The sequence below is a fragment of the Triturus cristatus genome, chromosome 3_1, assembly GCF_964204655.1.
Source record: "Triturus cristatus chromosome 3_1, aTriCri1.1, whole genome shotgun sequence".
NCBI classification, from domain to species: domain Eukaryota; kingdom Metazoa; phylum Chordata; class Amphibia; order Caudata; family Salamandridae; genus Triturus; species Triturus cristatus.
The window spans coordinates 779,405,872-779,418,918 of record NC_140583.1 but is presented as its reverse complement, the minus strand read 5'-3'; the positions used below and the strand labels follow the sequence as shown (position 1 = coordinate 779,418,918).

At 48.7% G+C, this 13,047-nt stretch overlaps 1 protein-coding gene across 10 annotated transcripts in view; it reads right to left on the bottom strand.

Annotated features, from left to right (window-relative positions):
* RAB3IL1 (RAB3A interacting protein like 1) overlaps positions 1–11,089 on the bottom strand; it is a 235,978-nt gene extending 224,889 nt beyond the window's left edge. The window contains exons 1-2 of one of the 10 annotated variants that reach the window (XM_085644988.1): positions 10,894–11,089; positions 9,650–9,877 (exon numbers count right to left, since the gene is read on the bottom strand). In XM_085644988.1, the coding sequence (XP_085501114.1) occupies positions 9,650–9,855 (206 nt within the window). In that variant the 5' untranslated portion in view covers positions 9,856–9,877; positions 10,894–11,089. Of the gene's footprint in view, positions 1–9,649; positions 10,000–10,477 lie in introns of those variants that run through there. The other 9 variants (XM_085644983.1, XM_085644987.1, XM_085644978.1 and 6 more) reach the window with 9 other exon arrangements.
* Positions 11,090–13,047: the final 1,958 nt, after the last annotated feature.

The window sequence follows — 13,047 nt, the reverse complement described above, 5'->3', positions numbered from 1 at the left end:
TGCTGTTTGCCCTATGTGGGAAGGGTATGCCCAGACGTGGGTGCTGTGCTCACTACGCCACTGGAGTCAAGCTATCCTGGCTGAAGAGGGGTGAAACCCCGAAACCGGTCCTAGAATGCTTGATTCCGGTCCAGGGAAGACATGGCTTGGCAGTTCGGGCTGGACTGTTCCCATGAGGCACAGGGTCAAGACTGATTTGCATATGGCCATGTCTGAACTGGGGTGGCGTGATGAGCAAAATAACGATGGATTAAACCCAGATCTGTGACTGGGGTGAATGTTTTGCCAATGTGCAACATTCCGTTCATCATCTTGTGTGCTTTGTGTTCGCCCTATGTGGGAAGGTTATGTCCAGACATGGGTCCCGTGCTCACTACGCCACTGGAGTCAAGCTATCCTGACTGAAGAGGGGTGAAACCCCGAAATTGGTCCTAGGATGCTTGATTCAGGTCCAGGGAAGACATGACTTGGCAGTTCAGGCTAGACTGTTCCCATGAGGCACAGGGTCAAGACTGATTTGCATATGGCCATGTCTGAACTGGGGTGGCGTGGGGAGCAAAATAACGATGGATTAAACCCAGATCTGTGACTGGGGGTGAATGTTTTGCCAATGTGCAACATTCCGTCCATCATCTTGTGTGTTTTGCAGTCATAGAGAAGAGCCATGCCCCCCTAAAAGTATACTTCTGGCTACAGGCCTGTCCTGATCTGAGCCCATATTTGTAACTCTCATGGGTCCATCTTGCCAATAATTTTCATTTCTACCTGGAACTACTGATCACTCTCAGCGGCGGCTCCTCCGCAATAACGTTGCCCCACTGCCTGGCTCAGAACTAGCTAATGAAAAATAAAACAATGTTCTAACATCATTTTATTTTTCATTTGCCGGCTCTGAGCCAGCATTGTGGGGGGGGCGGGCCAAGGCATAGGAGGAGGGGAGGAGGAGTGCTATGTGCACCCCTTAAGCCTTAAGCGTGCATATGTGTTTGGCCGGCCAAAGCACACATGAGCACTTAGGTTTCTCCAGCCTGACTGCATGGATCAGTCGGGCTGGAGAAACCCCACAGACTCCATGGTCTGAGCAGAGCATCTTTCCAGCCAGCTCAGGCTGATCCCCCGCTGCTTTTTAGCATGGGGATTGGATGGGAGTCTGTCCCAGGGGCTGTTTGGACCAGCAAGAGGATAGGAGGCGCGACACAAGAGGCGGCGGGAGGATTCAGGTAAGCTATGTTTTTTAAAAACATATTATAACTAACACCACACATACCCGTGCACCCTGTCCCGCGTTACCTCCACCCACCCCACCACCCTTTGAATGTGTCGGCTGCTAATGATCACTCCGTTAGCAGAAATGTCAACTTCACCAATGTGTCTTTTTTGCTTCATGTAAGATTCATAACAGACAACTAAATCACTTGACTGAAGACCTGCCTCACCACTTTCCGGGCATGACTGCCCAAGGCATACCTCAAGCTATATTCTAGCAAGAATGAATTCATCCTAATCAGCGAAAATGGCAAGCACAACAAGTCTGAAGAATGGCTTGATGAAATGACCCTGGAACACCTAACCCTAAAATTTGACTGCAATGCCAGGTCCCTGGGATTTCATATAAACAGCAGCTTCAGCTTCAAACATACACTGCCCACAAAACTAGGAACGTATGATTCTAATTCTCACTGCTCCAAAAGATGAATCCTTTCCACCTGGAAATTTACTTGAAAATGACCATAAATGCATTATTGCAGACTGCAATTTGCAGTCCCACTTTGACAGAGGTAATGTCCCACTCACCATCTTTCCAGAGACCAACCTAGCCATACTGAAATGTACATAGCCCTTGATGAGGCCACATGCTTCATTAAAGGTCTTTTGAAGCTTGACTGGATAACATCCAAACATGAAGATTTCTGCTGTCCCCCTCTACCCATTTGTATCCTTTTTAAGGTCAATGTCAGCTTCTACAAGCCAGTAATGAAAGCACTCCCAGTGCCAATCCAGCCATGATGGTTTTTTCCACGTAGGTTGGTGGCGTGGAGGATGGTTTTGAAGGCTCATGGCCACTTTTGGTGGCAGTTACTCTCTCTTCCGCCCCCTGTAGGTTACTGCATTCAACGGGCCAGACAAGCATTACTTATTGTGCCCACTCACTCGTTATACAGTTAAGAGCAGTCTCTGAAAATGCAGTGTGTGGCATAAGCACCATGTAGCACAGACATCGTAGTCCGATCTGGCTCCTGTACCAGTCCCTGTGGCAGGTGCTATCGGGCAGTGGCAGGGCTGGTGTGCAAGGTGTGCGTAACCCTCTCTGATCCTCCTGCAGAGCACTGAGTCACTCCTAACCATTCAAATGTGGCCTCCTTCTCTGGCCAAGACTGGTATTTATTTTTAATAATAAGCTGCCTGCTGGTCTCAGCTGTCCCTCTCTAGTGTGATTTACAGCCTGGTCACTCCCTGCCCAAGCTAGCAATCTTTTTGAGCACGGGTAAAGCCCAGCTGACAATGGGCCAGCTTTCTATTTAAAACAACTGCAACTGTGTTCATTAAAGCTCTCTGCAGTGAAGTATGCATACTATTTTTTTTTTTTTTATAAAATCGGCGTATGTGGAGGCAACAAGACAAATATATATATATATATATATATATCTTTTTAACTGTCTTCGTGAAGGCAGGCAGTGGCAAGAGCATGCCTAGTGCCTACAAGCACTCCACTTGGAAGTGTGCAGCGTGGAAGGTGGGGGAAGCTGCAAAGGCCCAGCAGTCCTTGTGTGAGTCACCCCCTTCTTCTGGCCCTAGTGAAAATAAACAAGCATTGGAAATGCAATAGGTCTCGGCTTTGTTTAAGTCAAAGCTATTTGCTTTGCTAATGGTATTGTATTTTAGCTATGTCTTATTGAGTGTTTGTATGTGATATGTTGGGCCTTTATGATGGTTGAATTGTAATTGTTATGTGTGTAGTAGTTTAACGCATACCGTTAGAAGGAGAAGAGCAGTATTTAAGATTTGGGACGGAGAGTGAGTAGAAGAATAGATGAGGGTTAATGAAGTATAGTGAGGAGGAGAGTAGTATGAGGCAGAAGAAAGGGGAGTGGGGAGAGCAGTAGGAGGGAGAAATAAGAAAGCGTTGAGGAGATTAGAGTGATGTTGAAGGAAGGAAAGTGTGGAGAGCAGTATGAGGCATAAGGAAGGAGAGAGGAGTAGAAGAGTAGTAGGAGGGATATGAAAGGAGTGTGAGAAGTAGAAGAGTGGTGTGAGGTAGCAGGAAGGTAAGATTATTTGCATAGTCTTAGGCCTAAGGAAGTAGATTGGTGTAGAAGAGCAGTGTGAGGGAGATTGTAGGAGAAGGAGGAGGAGAAGAGTAGTGTGATGCAGAAGGACTGAGAGTGATGAGCGGAGGAACTCGTCTGTCCCCAGCCAAACTTTTGACCTCAGAGCTATTGAGTGATCCTATCACATGTCACGTGAAACATTTACGCTGTGCTGCTTTTTCAGGGCGAAGCCTGGATGTGTGGAGGGAGGAGGCGGCATGTTTGGGTGAAGGATCGGAAGGTCTGTCCCTTTGGTATTTAATAGCGATGAGTGTTTGTTAGCCAGCTCTACAGCATTTAATAAGCACTTGTCGCATTTTACAGCGCAAGAATTTCCCCATGTGTTCTCTTTGTTTTTCACTTGTTCAAAGTTCTTAATACCTTTTGAAGGTTAACTATTGGAGTGAACGCAAAGCAGTTCTGCCATCAAGTGTGTCAGTGGAGGTGAGAGCAGTTGTGTCCACAGTGCTTTCAAGTGACTTGGAACTCCATTATCTGAGGGGCATAGCAACTGGTTTCCCTTGCCAGCTTTTAACTTCAGGCCTTAGGAGCTTTGCATTCCCCATTTACGCAGTGCTGCTTTTTCAGGGCGAAGCGCCTTGCACTCCGGTGAGCCTTCGGCCTGGCCTTGGTTGGTCCTTTTACTGAGACACGGTGGGGGAGGAGATAAGCTGTTGTGCCCCCACACAGTCGCAGTAGAGGCAGGGAAGCTTTGTGTACAGTGCCCTGGTGCCCTTGTTTCCTATCCAGGACAGTTGCTCCTTACATGGGCATAGAGCTCTGCACGATTGGCTAATGGCTGCAGAGGAGGCTGAGTTAGAGTGACCCCATGCCGCCGCCTGAATGTGTGGAGGGAGGAGGGGGAAGGGATGTTGATGCAGACGGCAGGGAGGAGGGGTTGGGCCGTGAGGGCAGCTTTACCCGAACTCAGGAAGAAGACAAAGAATAGCGTCAGTGTTAAAATAAGGAAGTGAAGCAGCAGCACTGTAGAATACAAATATTTAGGGATTTTCGGGAGAGCCCCGGAAAGCATCGGCACCCGAGCATCAGGATATAACAGGAACAGAAACAGTAAAAGAAATGTGGAAAAAGGTGAAAGTGTTGTTATGAAGTTTTAGTAATGCCCTGCACGCGCAAGTAGCGTGTTTGTCAAACGTGCGTGCTTTCCCGCTTCCACCCACGTCTTTAGGCAGTTTAAGGAGTATGTCTTACATGACTGATGGGGACAAACCGTACACGACACCTGCACCGGGGATACAAGCTCTTTCTCCATGGTGTCCAGGGCGACATGCAGTACAGGCAAAAATGCCAACACGGGCAACGGGTGATTGCAGAAAACACCCGTTGCTATCAGCGGTAGCACAGCCCTTTCACAAATAATAAACCAATGCAATACACCAGGATGACACTGAGGTGCAGGGAACATTGGTACAAATGAAAACCTACCCAGTTCCTGCTCTCACAGCACAAACAGACAGCACACCTTAGTCACACAGAGACACAATCACCATAGACGGACCCTTCAGCCAAGCGCGCGGGCCCGGCCGGCAGTCATTGGCCGGAGCCAGGCACAAACCTCCACTGTGGCCCTGGCTGGCGCGCTCCTGGCCCCCCCTTGCAGTTACGGTACGCCCCGTCTGAGAACCCTTGCACGTCGCCGAAGAAACAAAAGATGCCCCGCTCGCTGCCGACCAGGTAATACACCAGGATGACACTGAGGTGCAGGGCACAGAAGAGCACCAGCAGGCAACATGCCTTCTGCAGAGAGGTGCCCGGCAGCAGCAGAGAAGGCGGGAGGTCCATTATGCCAGCGGCAGCCGCGGGGACTCCGTGTCGAGGTGGCCACAGCGACAGGTAGGGGAGTAAGCAGAGCTTATAAGCACGGCGCGGCTAAGTTTGCCCTCCGCCTCAGGAAGCACATAAAGAATGAAGAGGGCAACTCTGGGAAGTTTTCTTTGGGATGGGGCGGGAGGAGCGGGTAGGATTTCCAATCAGGAGCCAGTAAGCAAGCTAGGAGCACACCCTCCTACGTCACAGGAAACAAAGATGGCGTCGGCCTCTCCAGATGGACTGTCCTAAAATTGGACAGGGCCGTAACAAAAAAGCCCGATTTCCAATCACGCGCCAGCGTTTAACATAAACGATGACGTAAGCCAATGAAAAAGAGGGGTGGAGCTTCAAGTCCCCTTCTGAAATTGTATTGATTCCAAAAAGCCCTGGCAGAGTGAGCAGCGCTTGCGCGCTGCAACACCAGGCGAGACTTAAAAGAGATGGATGGACTGCTTCAATTGACCTCAGCCGTTTTTAATTACTTTGGGCCGCAACCTGACCTATTGATTTTATTTTCCACCATGCCACCCTGGAGAGAAACACTTAAATAACAATGGATTGATCGCGATCCAGAGTAATTATTAGTGGCGAGCTTAATTCAAGCAATTCCCTCTTCGCTTTCTTGTTTTCCTCTGTGCAACATCCTAAATGTGACCCTAAATGTAACGGGTGTGCCCAGGCATGGTCCTGTGCTCACTGTGCCACTGGCCTCTGTCTGCACCATACTCTTTGAGTTGAATAATGGACTGGACTGCCAGTGGCATAGCATGGGGGTGTCCACGGGGGCGGTTGCCCCGGATGCAAATTTCTTAGGGGCGCCACATTTTAATAGAAAATATTGCACCCCACCCATAGCAAAATGGCGGCTTTTGTAGTTTGTATGATGCTGGCCACACTTGGTACAATGTTGCCCCCTGAAGTATGCTGGTAATTCTTGGCATATGGTGGGTTTTCAATGTACAGTAGTGCCAACTTCTTACACAATGGCATTAATATAATACTTGGTATATTGTGGTTATCCATGCCACAATAATGATCACCGGGAATAATTGTGACCCCACTACAATGATGACAATTCTTGCCATGTTATGGACATTTAAGGCTTGATGATGCCCGCACTGAGAAAATGCCAGCCTTGGCACTATGGGGGTATTTACTGACATATTTTGGGGTTCCATGGTAAGATGGTGTCCACCTTATCATAGCAATAGCAGAAATGGAAATGCTTCATATATTCTATTGTACAGAAAGGACTACGTTTTCATTTCCTACATCTGATAATCTGATGTTTGGGGACAAAATGGTTCCATTTTAAAAATCTACTTAAGTGTGTATTAAAATAATCAGCACCAAACTAACTATGAATGAACTCAGTTCTTTGCTAGGAGAGTATGGTAAAGCAAATGACACGACGGACCGAGAGGTACATGGGGCTTCAAGGGGATAGTGGAAGAGAAAGAGCCGGAAGATTGGACTAAGCACAATGAGTTAGACAATGTCTGTGCAACTTATAGAGTAACATTGTATGTAGCCTCGTAAAGGAAACGTTCTCTTCCTTTGTAACTGTAAATACCTCATGCTACAGCAAATGAAATCAGTGCTTAAGCACCTGAGTGTATGCACCAACATTTAAAACCTGGTCAAAGGCCTCACACAGATTGTTTGAAAAGTTTTCGTTGGGTCATAAATCAATTGAAAATGTTTTGAGGCCTTGTTTTTGCATCACTGGGTTTCATGGAGTATTGTAAGATTATTATTTGATATGCTTTAAAAGATATGACATTTTAGTCTATATGTTATGTTACTCGAAAAAGGACCATTTTCCCCCATCTTTTTCAAAAGTATTGCACAGCCTCCCACCCCCAGACCTATTTGGAGTGGTCAAACTTGCTTGATAAGCTCTGTCTGGGCTAATGTGGAAAATAGAGAAAATTGCCAGAATTGCTTTTGGTTCAGGGTCCAACCTGGTCATGCCAACCTACCTGGCTGATATGGGCACAGCAAAAAATTACCCTCTGGATAAGTGTCCAATGCCCACATGTCCTACTGTCATACATGGTCAGATCTGCTTTGCACATCCATGTATTGCTATCTCATGCCTGGGATGTATATCACATGTGAAGGCTTTCAGTTAGGGCAATAGGTGGCCCCACACAACTCACAGCAATAGGATATAGAGGCCAAGAGATGCAGGAATGAGAAAACAAGATGCCACACAGTCTTCTACTTCACATGTCAGTGGACATTTTCCCAGCTTCGTTCCTACTTCATTTCAGAAAAGTGCTCAAGATCAAGCCCTTCAAATAGCACATCATTTCGGCTCACCCAGGCTTACTCTGCCGAGCGCATCTAACACACCCACACAACCTCTGTCAGATGTGTACCCGCTGCTATATTTAGTTTCATTACTGCAAGCATACACCTGACATGTTTAGGCGGCAGCATGTTTCCTTGCCTAAACTTGTATTTTTTTAAATTTATCTTGCATATGTTGTTGAGTGTGTGCATTTTATTGCAGTTGTGTCAGAACGGTGATTGCAAGAATGAGTCAGAGGATGGCTGAATGAATTAATCAGTGAAAAGAGGAGTGACAGAGTGCATGCATGTATGATGACTTATTGAGTGCTTAAACCCATCAATGACACAAAAGGCTCTTCCATTCATAAGCCACACCTATTGGAATTGCCAATGCTTGTCTGCACATAGTGGCGAGTCACTTGATTATACAGTATCAGTAAAATATGTCCAAAATTGTGTATCACCAGCAAGGTTTTTCTCAAAATGTTCAGGCCTTCTCTAACTCTAGGTATGACTTGTACTCTTTTGAAAGCTGGACAGATCACAGCACAACCCACCCATGCCTCAAACTTTCAAAACTAGACTCAAGTAACTCAACTTCCCTTTCTTGGAAAATAAATAAAGACCAGGGGCCTTAATTGAAGTTTGGGAAAGGTATAATCCGTCACAAACTTTGCAGATGTCCCGTTCGCCATATTACAAGTGCATTATTATAGCCTACGGTACTTGCCATGCAGTGGACGGGATGTCTGTCATGTTTTGACGGAGTATCCCACCTGCCAAACTCTAAATGAAGCCAATGGTATCTAATCAACATCTACATCAACCTCCTGGTTTGCCTTCAATCTGGATTCAGACTGCAAACAGAATAGAATCTGTGAACCCTCTTGCTTCTCAAAGATGTAAGCACAATCCCGACAATGGTCATCGCCATTTCGACCAGGTCAGGACATGACTGAATGCGAGACCCTACTGCACTCTCTATTGCAGATCTACTGTGGGATCCCACTGGGGCAAGAATAATCTGTCTGGCTCTCTCTCTTCTTTGCCACATGGACCCATGAGGTCAGCTGTAATAGAGAAATGATGCTGCACTAAACGTGCAGATAACAACATAACTATACATGCGAGTATCATCTGTGGTTGCCCATGTCAAACTGATAACCTTCTTTAAATGCCTGGTTAATTGGATGGTGAGATTCTCCCTTGAAAATAAACCAGCCCAAAACTGAGGTTTTCCACCTCTACTCTATTAACTGCCCCCCCCCCCCGCCCCCTTCATCACAGTGACTGACAATGCTACATCAAGGCCATTGCAGGCAGCTGCCTTACAATGCCACCCCAACTGACTGCAAGAGGATGTCAGATTGCAACAAATGGCTTTTAAAAAGCCTTTGCTGCTGTGTGAAAACGAGCATCTGCATGGCAATGTCCAATTCCTGCCTCGGCCCCCAAAATCGTAACACTGGAGCTTGTCATGATTCACTCTGCTGTAATCCACAGGAATTCCTGGTTCTTTTCTCTCTATGGAGGGTAGAAATGGTGTGCTTGGTGGCATCCCTGAAACCACTCACGCACCACTAGAGGGTATACCTACGTCTCACACTTAGGGCAAAGATGTCGGATCAAATCGCTCCTCTCCTTGCTTCCTGTCACTTTTGGAATCAAGGACCACATTCCAAATCGACAGCATCATCTTCGAGCTTCTCATTCTCTGTCAACGCTCCAACCCGCAGAATGAACTATACATCACCAGCAGTCACTGCACGGCAAGAAGCCACATAGTGAACACTAGACAACCCATAAACAAAGATAGCTCGAACTCTTAACCAATCCCCCTCCTGTTTTGTTCCTTGCATTGAAACTCTAAGAATGTCCCACTTACTCCATTGTCTTCACAGAGATCGGAAGACTTATTGTTTGAGCCCAGGGCTACCTTTGTGAGGACCCACTAGCTATTTTACTGTTGATTCTTCTTTTCCCGCTGAGCTCTGTGGCTAGGATTGCACTTTAGAAGCATCTTTATAAATATCAACCAATAATGGATTGAAGGCTGTGACCAGATCCCTTTTCTCTGCCCCAGCCCTGTGTTTTTTCCCATTACAATGCACGGCAAGTGTGGGCTGTGTGATTATGTAGTGTTGGTCTGCTAATTTATCTTTGCAAACAGTGATACATGGGTGACCCCTGGATGGCGGTCAGTGGTCACTTACCCGTGAGCACTCTGCCCGGTGTCCTCCTGGCGGGGACTCTCCGGCCCTGGTGTCCGTGGCCAGAGGCGGCTCTCCAGTTGGTGGAAGAAGGCTGAAGCAGTATAGACAGCGGTGTTGGACTCTTTGGCCTTGAGCACGTCGTAACCTCGGCTGGTCGAGGGCATGGGCGACAGGTCCACACTGTGCAGGCCCTCGAAGACGTCCATTCCTTTCAATGGGGACTCCAGTCTGCAGCCAAAAGACAGTTACATATCATGGAGCGGTCTACGGCCTGTGCCCAGGGAGGCAGATCAGTTCTTCTTTCATCAGCCGCCCTCTAATTTCTCCTCCACTGCCCCACGTGTGTGGCCTCTTCCCTCTCCCGCTTTCAAAGCCCTTGTCCCCGGGATCTATTCTGATGGGTACACAGGCACATTATTGTAATCAATGTTTATTTCACTGCATGGATCGAACCCCTCAAGCTCAGGTTTTTCAAGCTGGTGACCGTCCAGTGGTCAATATATGGCAATCAAGGGCAATGAGACCTGTTTTTCTCAATCATGCCCTACCTCACCATGTTAGCCACATATTTCATGTTCTTCAATCTTATCTCTATTCTCTGTCTTCTCTCCAACTGTCTGCCTCTCTCCTTCATTTGCTAGTTTGTCTCTCTGGCCCCTCGTCTTTTTTCTTTGTCATTTAGCCTGCTCTCCTTCTCAAATGCGTGTCTGTTTCATTACACTTTGCCCCTTCGCTTCTTCTTTTACTCTCACTCCATTGTCCCTCCTCACCTCTATATGTTCCCGCCCCTGCTCTTCTGCATCAAACCTTCCCCTGCCTCGCCCTTACCACATTCGGCCTTCCTCATGCCCTCCTCTTCTCCTTCACCTCTATTCTCCCTTCTTCGTCTCTTCGCACTCCTTTCCTTGCTGCGCGCTTGTTGTTGTCTCCTTGTTCTCTTCTTTGCTCATCAGGTGCGCCTTTGGTCTCTCTCCCCGGCCTGCTCCTGCGGCGCCCTCTGTACCCTGGCTCACCTTCCTCTTCACCCTTCTCCCTCCGAGGCCCGTCTGCTCGCTCTCCTCTGCCCACGTTCTTCTGCCTTCCCGTCCCAGACCTACCCTTTCCTCGGCTGCTCTTTCCTGGGCCTGCAGGCCTTGACCTGCCTGAGCGGCCCCACTCCCCTGCTCTCTCCCAGCCTGCCCGTTCCTCCAGTTTCCCTCTGCCCCGTCTGCTCTCTTCAGGCGGCAGCCTGCTCTCTCATCGACCTATTTAGCCCCGTCTGCTCTCGCTGCGACTTCTCTGCCCTCGACCTGCCATGTCCCAGGCACCACCTGCCCTCTGCCGTGCCTGCTCCCGGCCACCTGCCCTCTCCCTGGCCCGCTCTCTTCTCGGCCCCTCTCCGGGCTCCCACAGCGCACAGATTCTGCTTCAGGCCACGGGGAGGGGGTGTGGGCGGGCAGTGGGGGTTGGAGGTAACCTTTGCAATGTCGACGCTGCAACCTTAAGGGGTTGAATAAAGTTTGTTCTCTTCACGAGAGGATAAACTTTATCTCCTTAAGCTCTATAATTATTAACTTCCGCAGCCGTACGTCCTCTGTGCTCAGCAGCACAGGATTCTGAGTGAGCGCGAGGCGGCGGAAGGAATCAGCACGAGGACGTAGCTCTAGTGCGTACACAGCTGCTTTTATGTGATGGTTCTTAGCACAAAAAACACACCTATCGCCTCGCTTTACACATATACCACAACTGACACATTAATTAAAATACACTCTCCCCCTCGTATCCTCGTTTAGATCTACTGGTCATTGTGTCCCAGACTTACGGGTTTTACACATTCATCTCTAACTCTCTTTCACCTGCTGGTGAGTCCTCCAGGACCTACTGGCTTTCCTTCTCCCTGCCTGGACTTACCGCCCCTCCTCCATCATGGACCGACCACTCCTTCTTCACTATCCTGTGTACTTATCACTCTTCACTTCATCCTGTATGAACCGCTCCTCCTTTACCACCCTGGACCAGGCCTGCCTACCACATCCCCTTCTCTATCCAGGACCTACCACTCTTCACTTCATCCTGGCCCTTCTGCTTCTCCTTCACCACCCCGTAGCGGTGCCGCAGGGCAGTGGCATCGAGGCCCAGACAAGCGGGGCGCCCAACCCTCCCTGCCCCGACTTTAGCTCGATAAAAGGCCGCTTATTAGCTAGCGCCTACCTGTGGCTCAGCTTTACCCATCCCTGGTGGAGAGGGACCAAGGGGAGTCGAGTACGGCAAGGCCGCCCGGCACAGGCAGAGGCTTCTTGAACATGTACAGGCACAGGGTGGATTCTGCTATTCCTAAGCTGAGCTGCTTTATAACTGCTGGGGGACCACTCGCCAGTCATTCAACTATAGAGCAACCTCAGCTCCAGCTGGCAGAAGCGCAAAGGTACAGATGCGGAGCTGTAAGCTGGTACTGCGCAGGTGCTAAAGGTGCTGAACGCAGGATGGCCACCTCATCCACCCTTCCAGAGCCTCCTGATCCAAATGTTTATAGAATCCCTGGCGCCTCCGCACTCTGTCTGTGCCCGTGTGCCACCAAACTATCCCATGCTACAAACGGTCCATCCTTGACCAGTCCCATTCATCCACATATAGGTGAGACTTGGCAGAGGCGGCATCACTGGCAATTCTACACAATCCATTGCCGTTTGTCATCTAGCTGTACTTATTCCAGGCACTTCGAGTTCAGAAATAAGCAAAGGAGGGTGACAAAGGTCATGGAAGTGTTGAGACTATGCCAGACTCTCATCATAACGTGATTGTCACAGCTATGCTTTCTGTAATGTAAAATAATTTTATTCCAGCATTGTGTGTGTTGTTAAATCCAATCAATCAGGTAATTGTGAAGCGCGCTACTCACCCGTGGGGGTCTCAAGGCACTGGGGGGTTGGGAGGTTGCAGCTCAGAGTCAGCCAAAAAGCCAGGTCTTGAGGCTCTTCCTGAAGGTGTGCAGAGTATGGGTGTGTCTGATCTTGACCGGGAGCTTGTTCCAAGCATTAGCTGAGATGTAGGAGAAGGCTCTTCCACCCGCTCTGGTTCTGTGGGTGCGCAGGGTTTCTGCTAGGGCGAGGTCGGCGGAGCGGAGGATTCTTTGGGTACGTGGAAGGAGACTCTTTCATTGAGGTATTTGGGTCCGGTGTTGTGGCAAGATTTGTAGGCGTGGGTGAGTAGCTTGACGGTCACTCTCTTCTCGACGGGCAGCCATTGGAGGTCTCGCAGGTGTTGGGTGATGTGCTCATGTCGTGGGATGCCGAGGACGAGTCTGGCCACGGTGTTCTGGTTGGTCTGGAGTTTGCGTAGCAGGGATTTGTTGATTCCAAAGTAGAGGGCGTTTCTGTAGTCCAGTCCGCTTGTTATGAGTGCGTGGGTGACGGTCTATC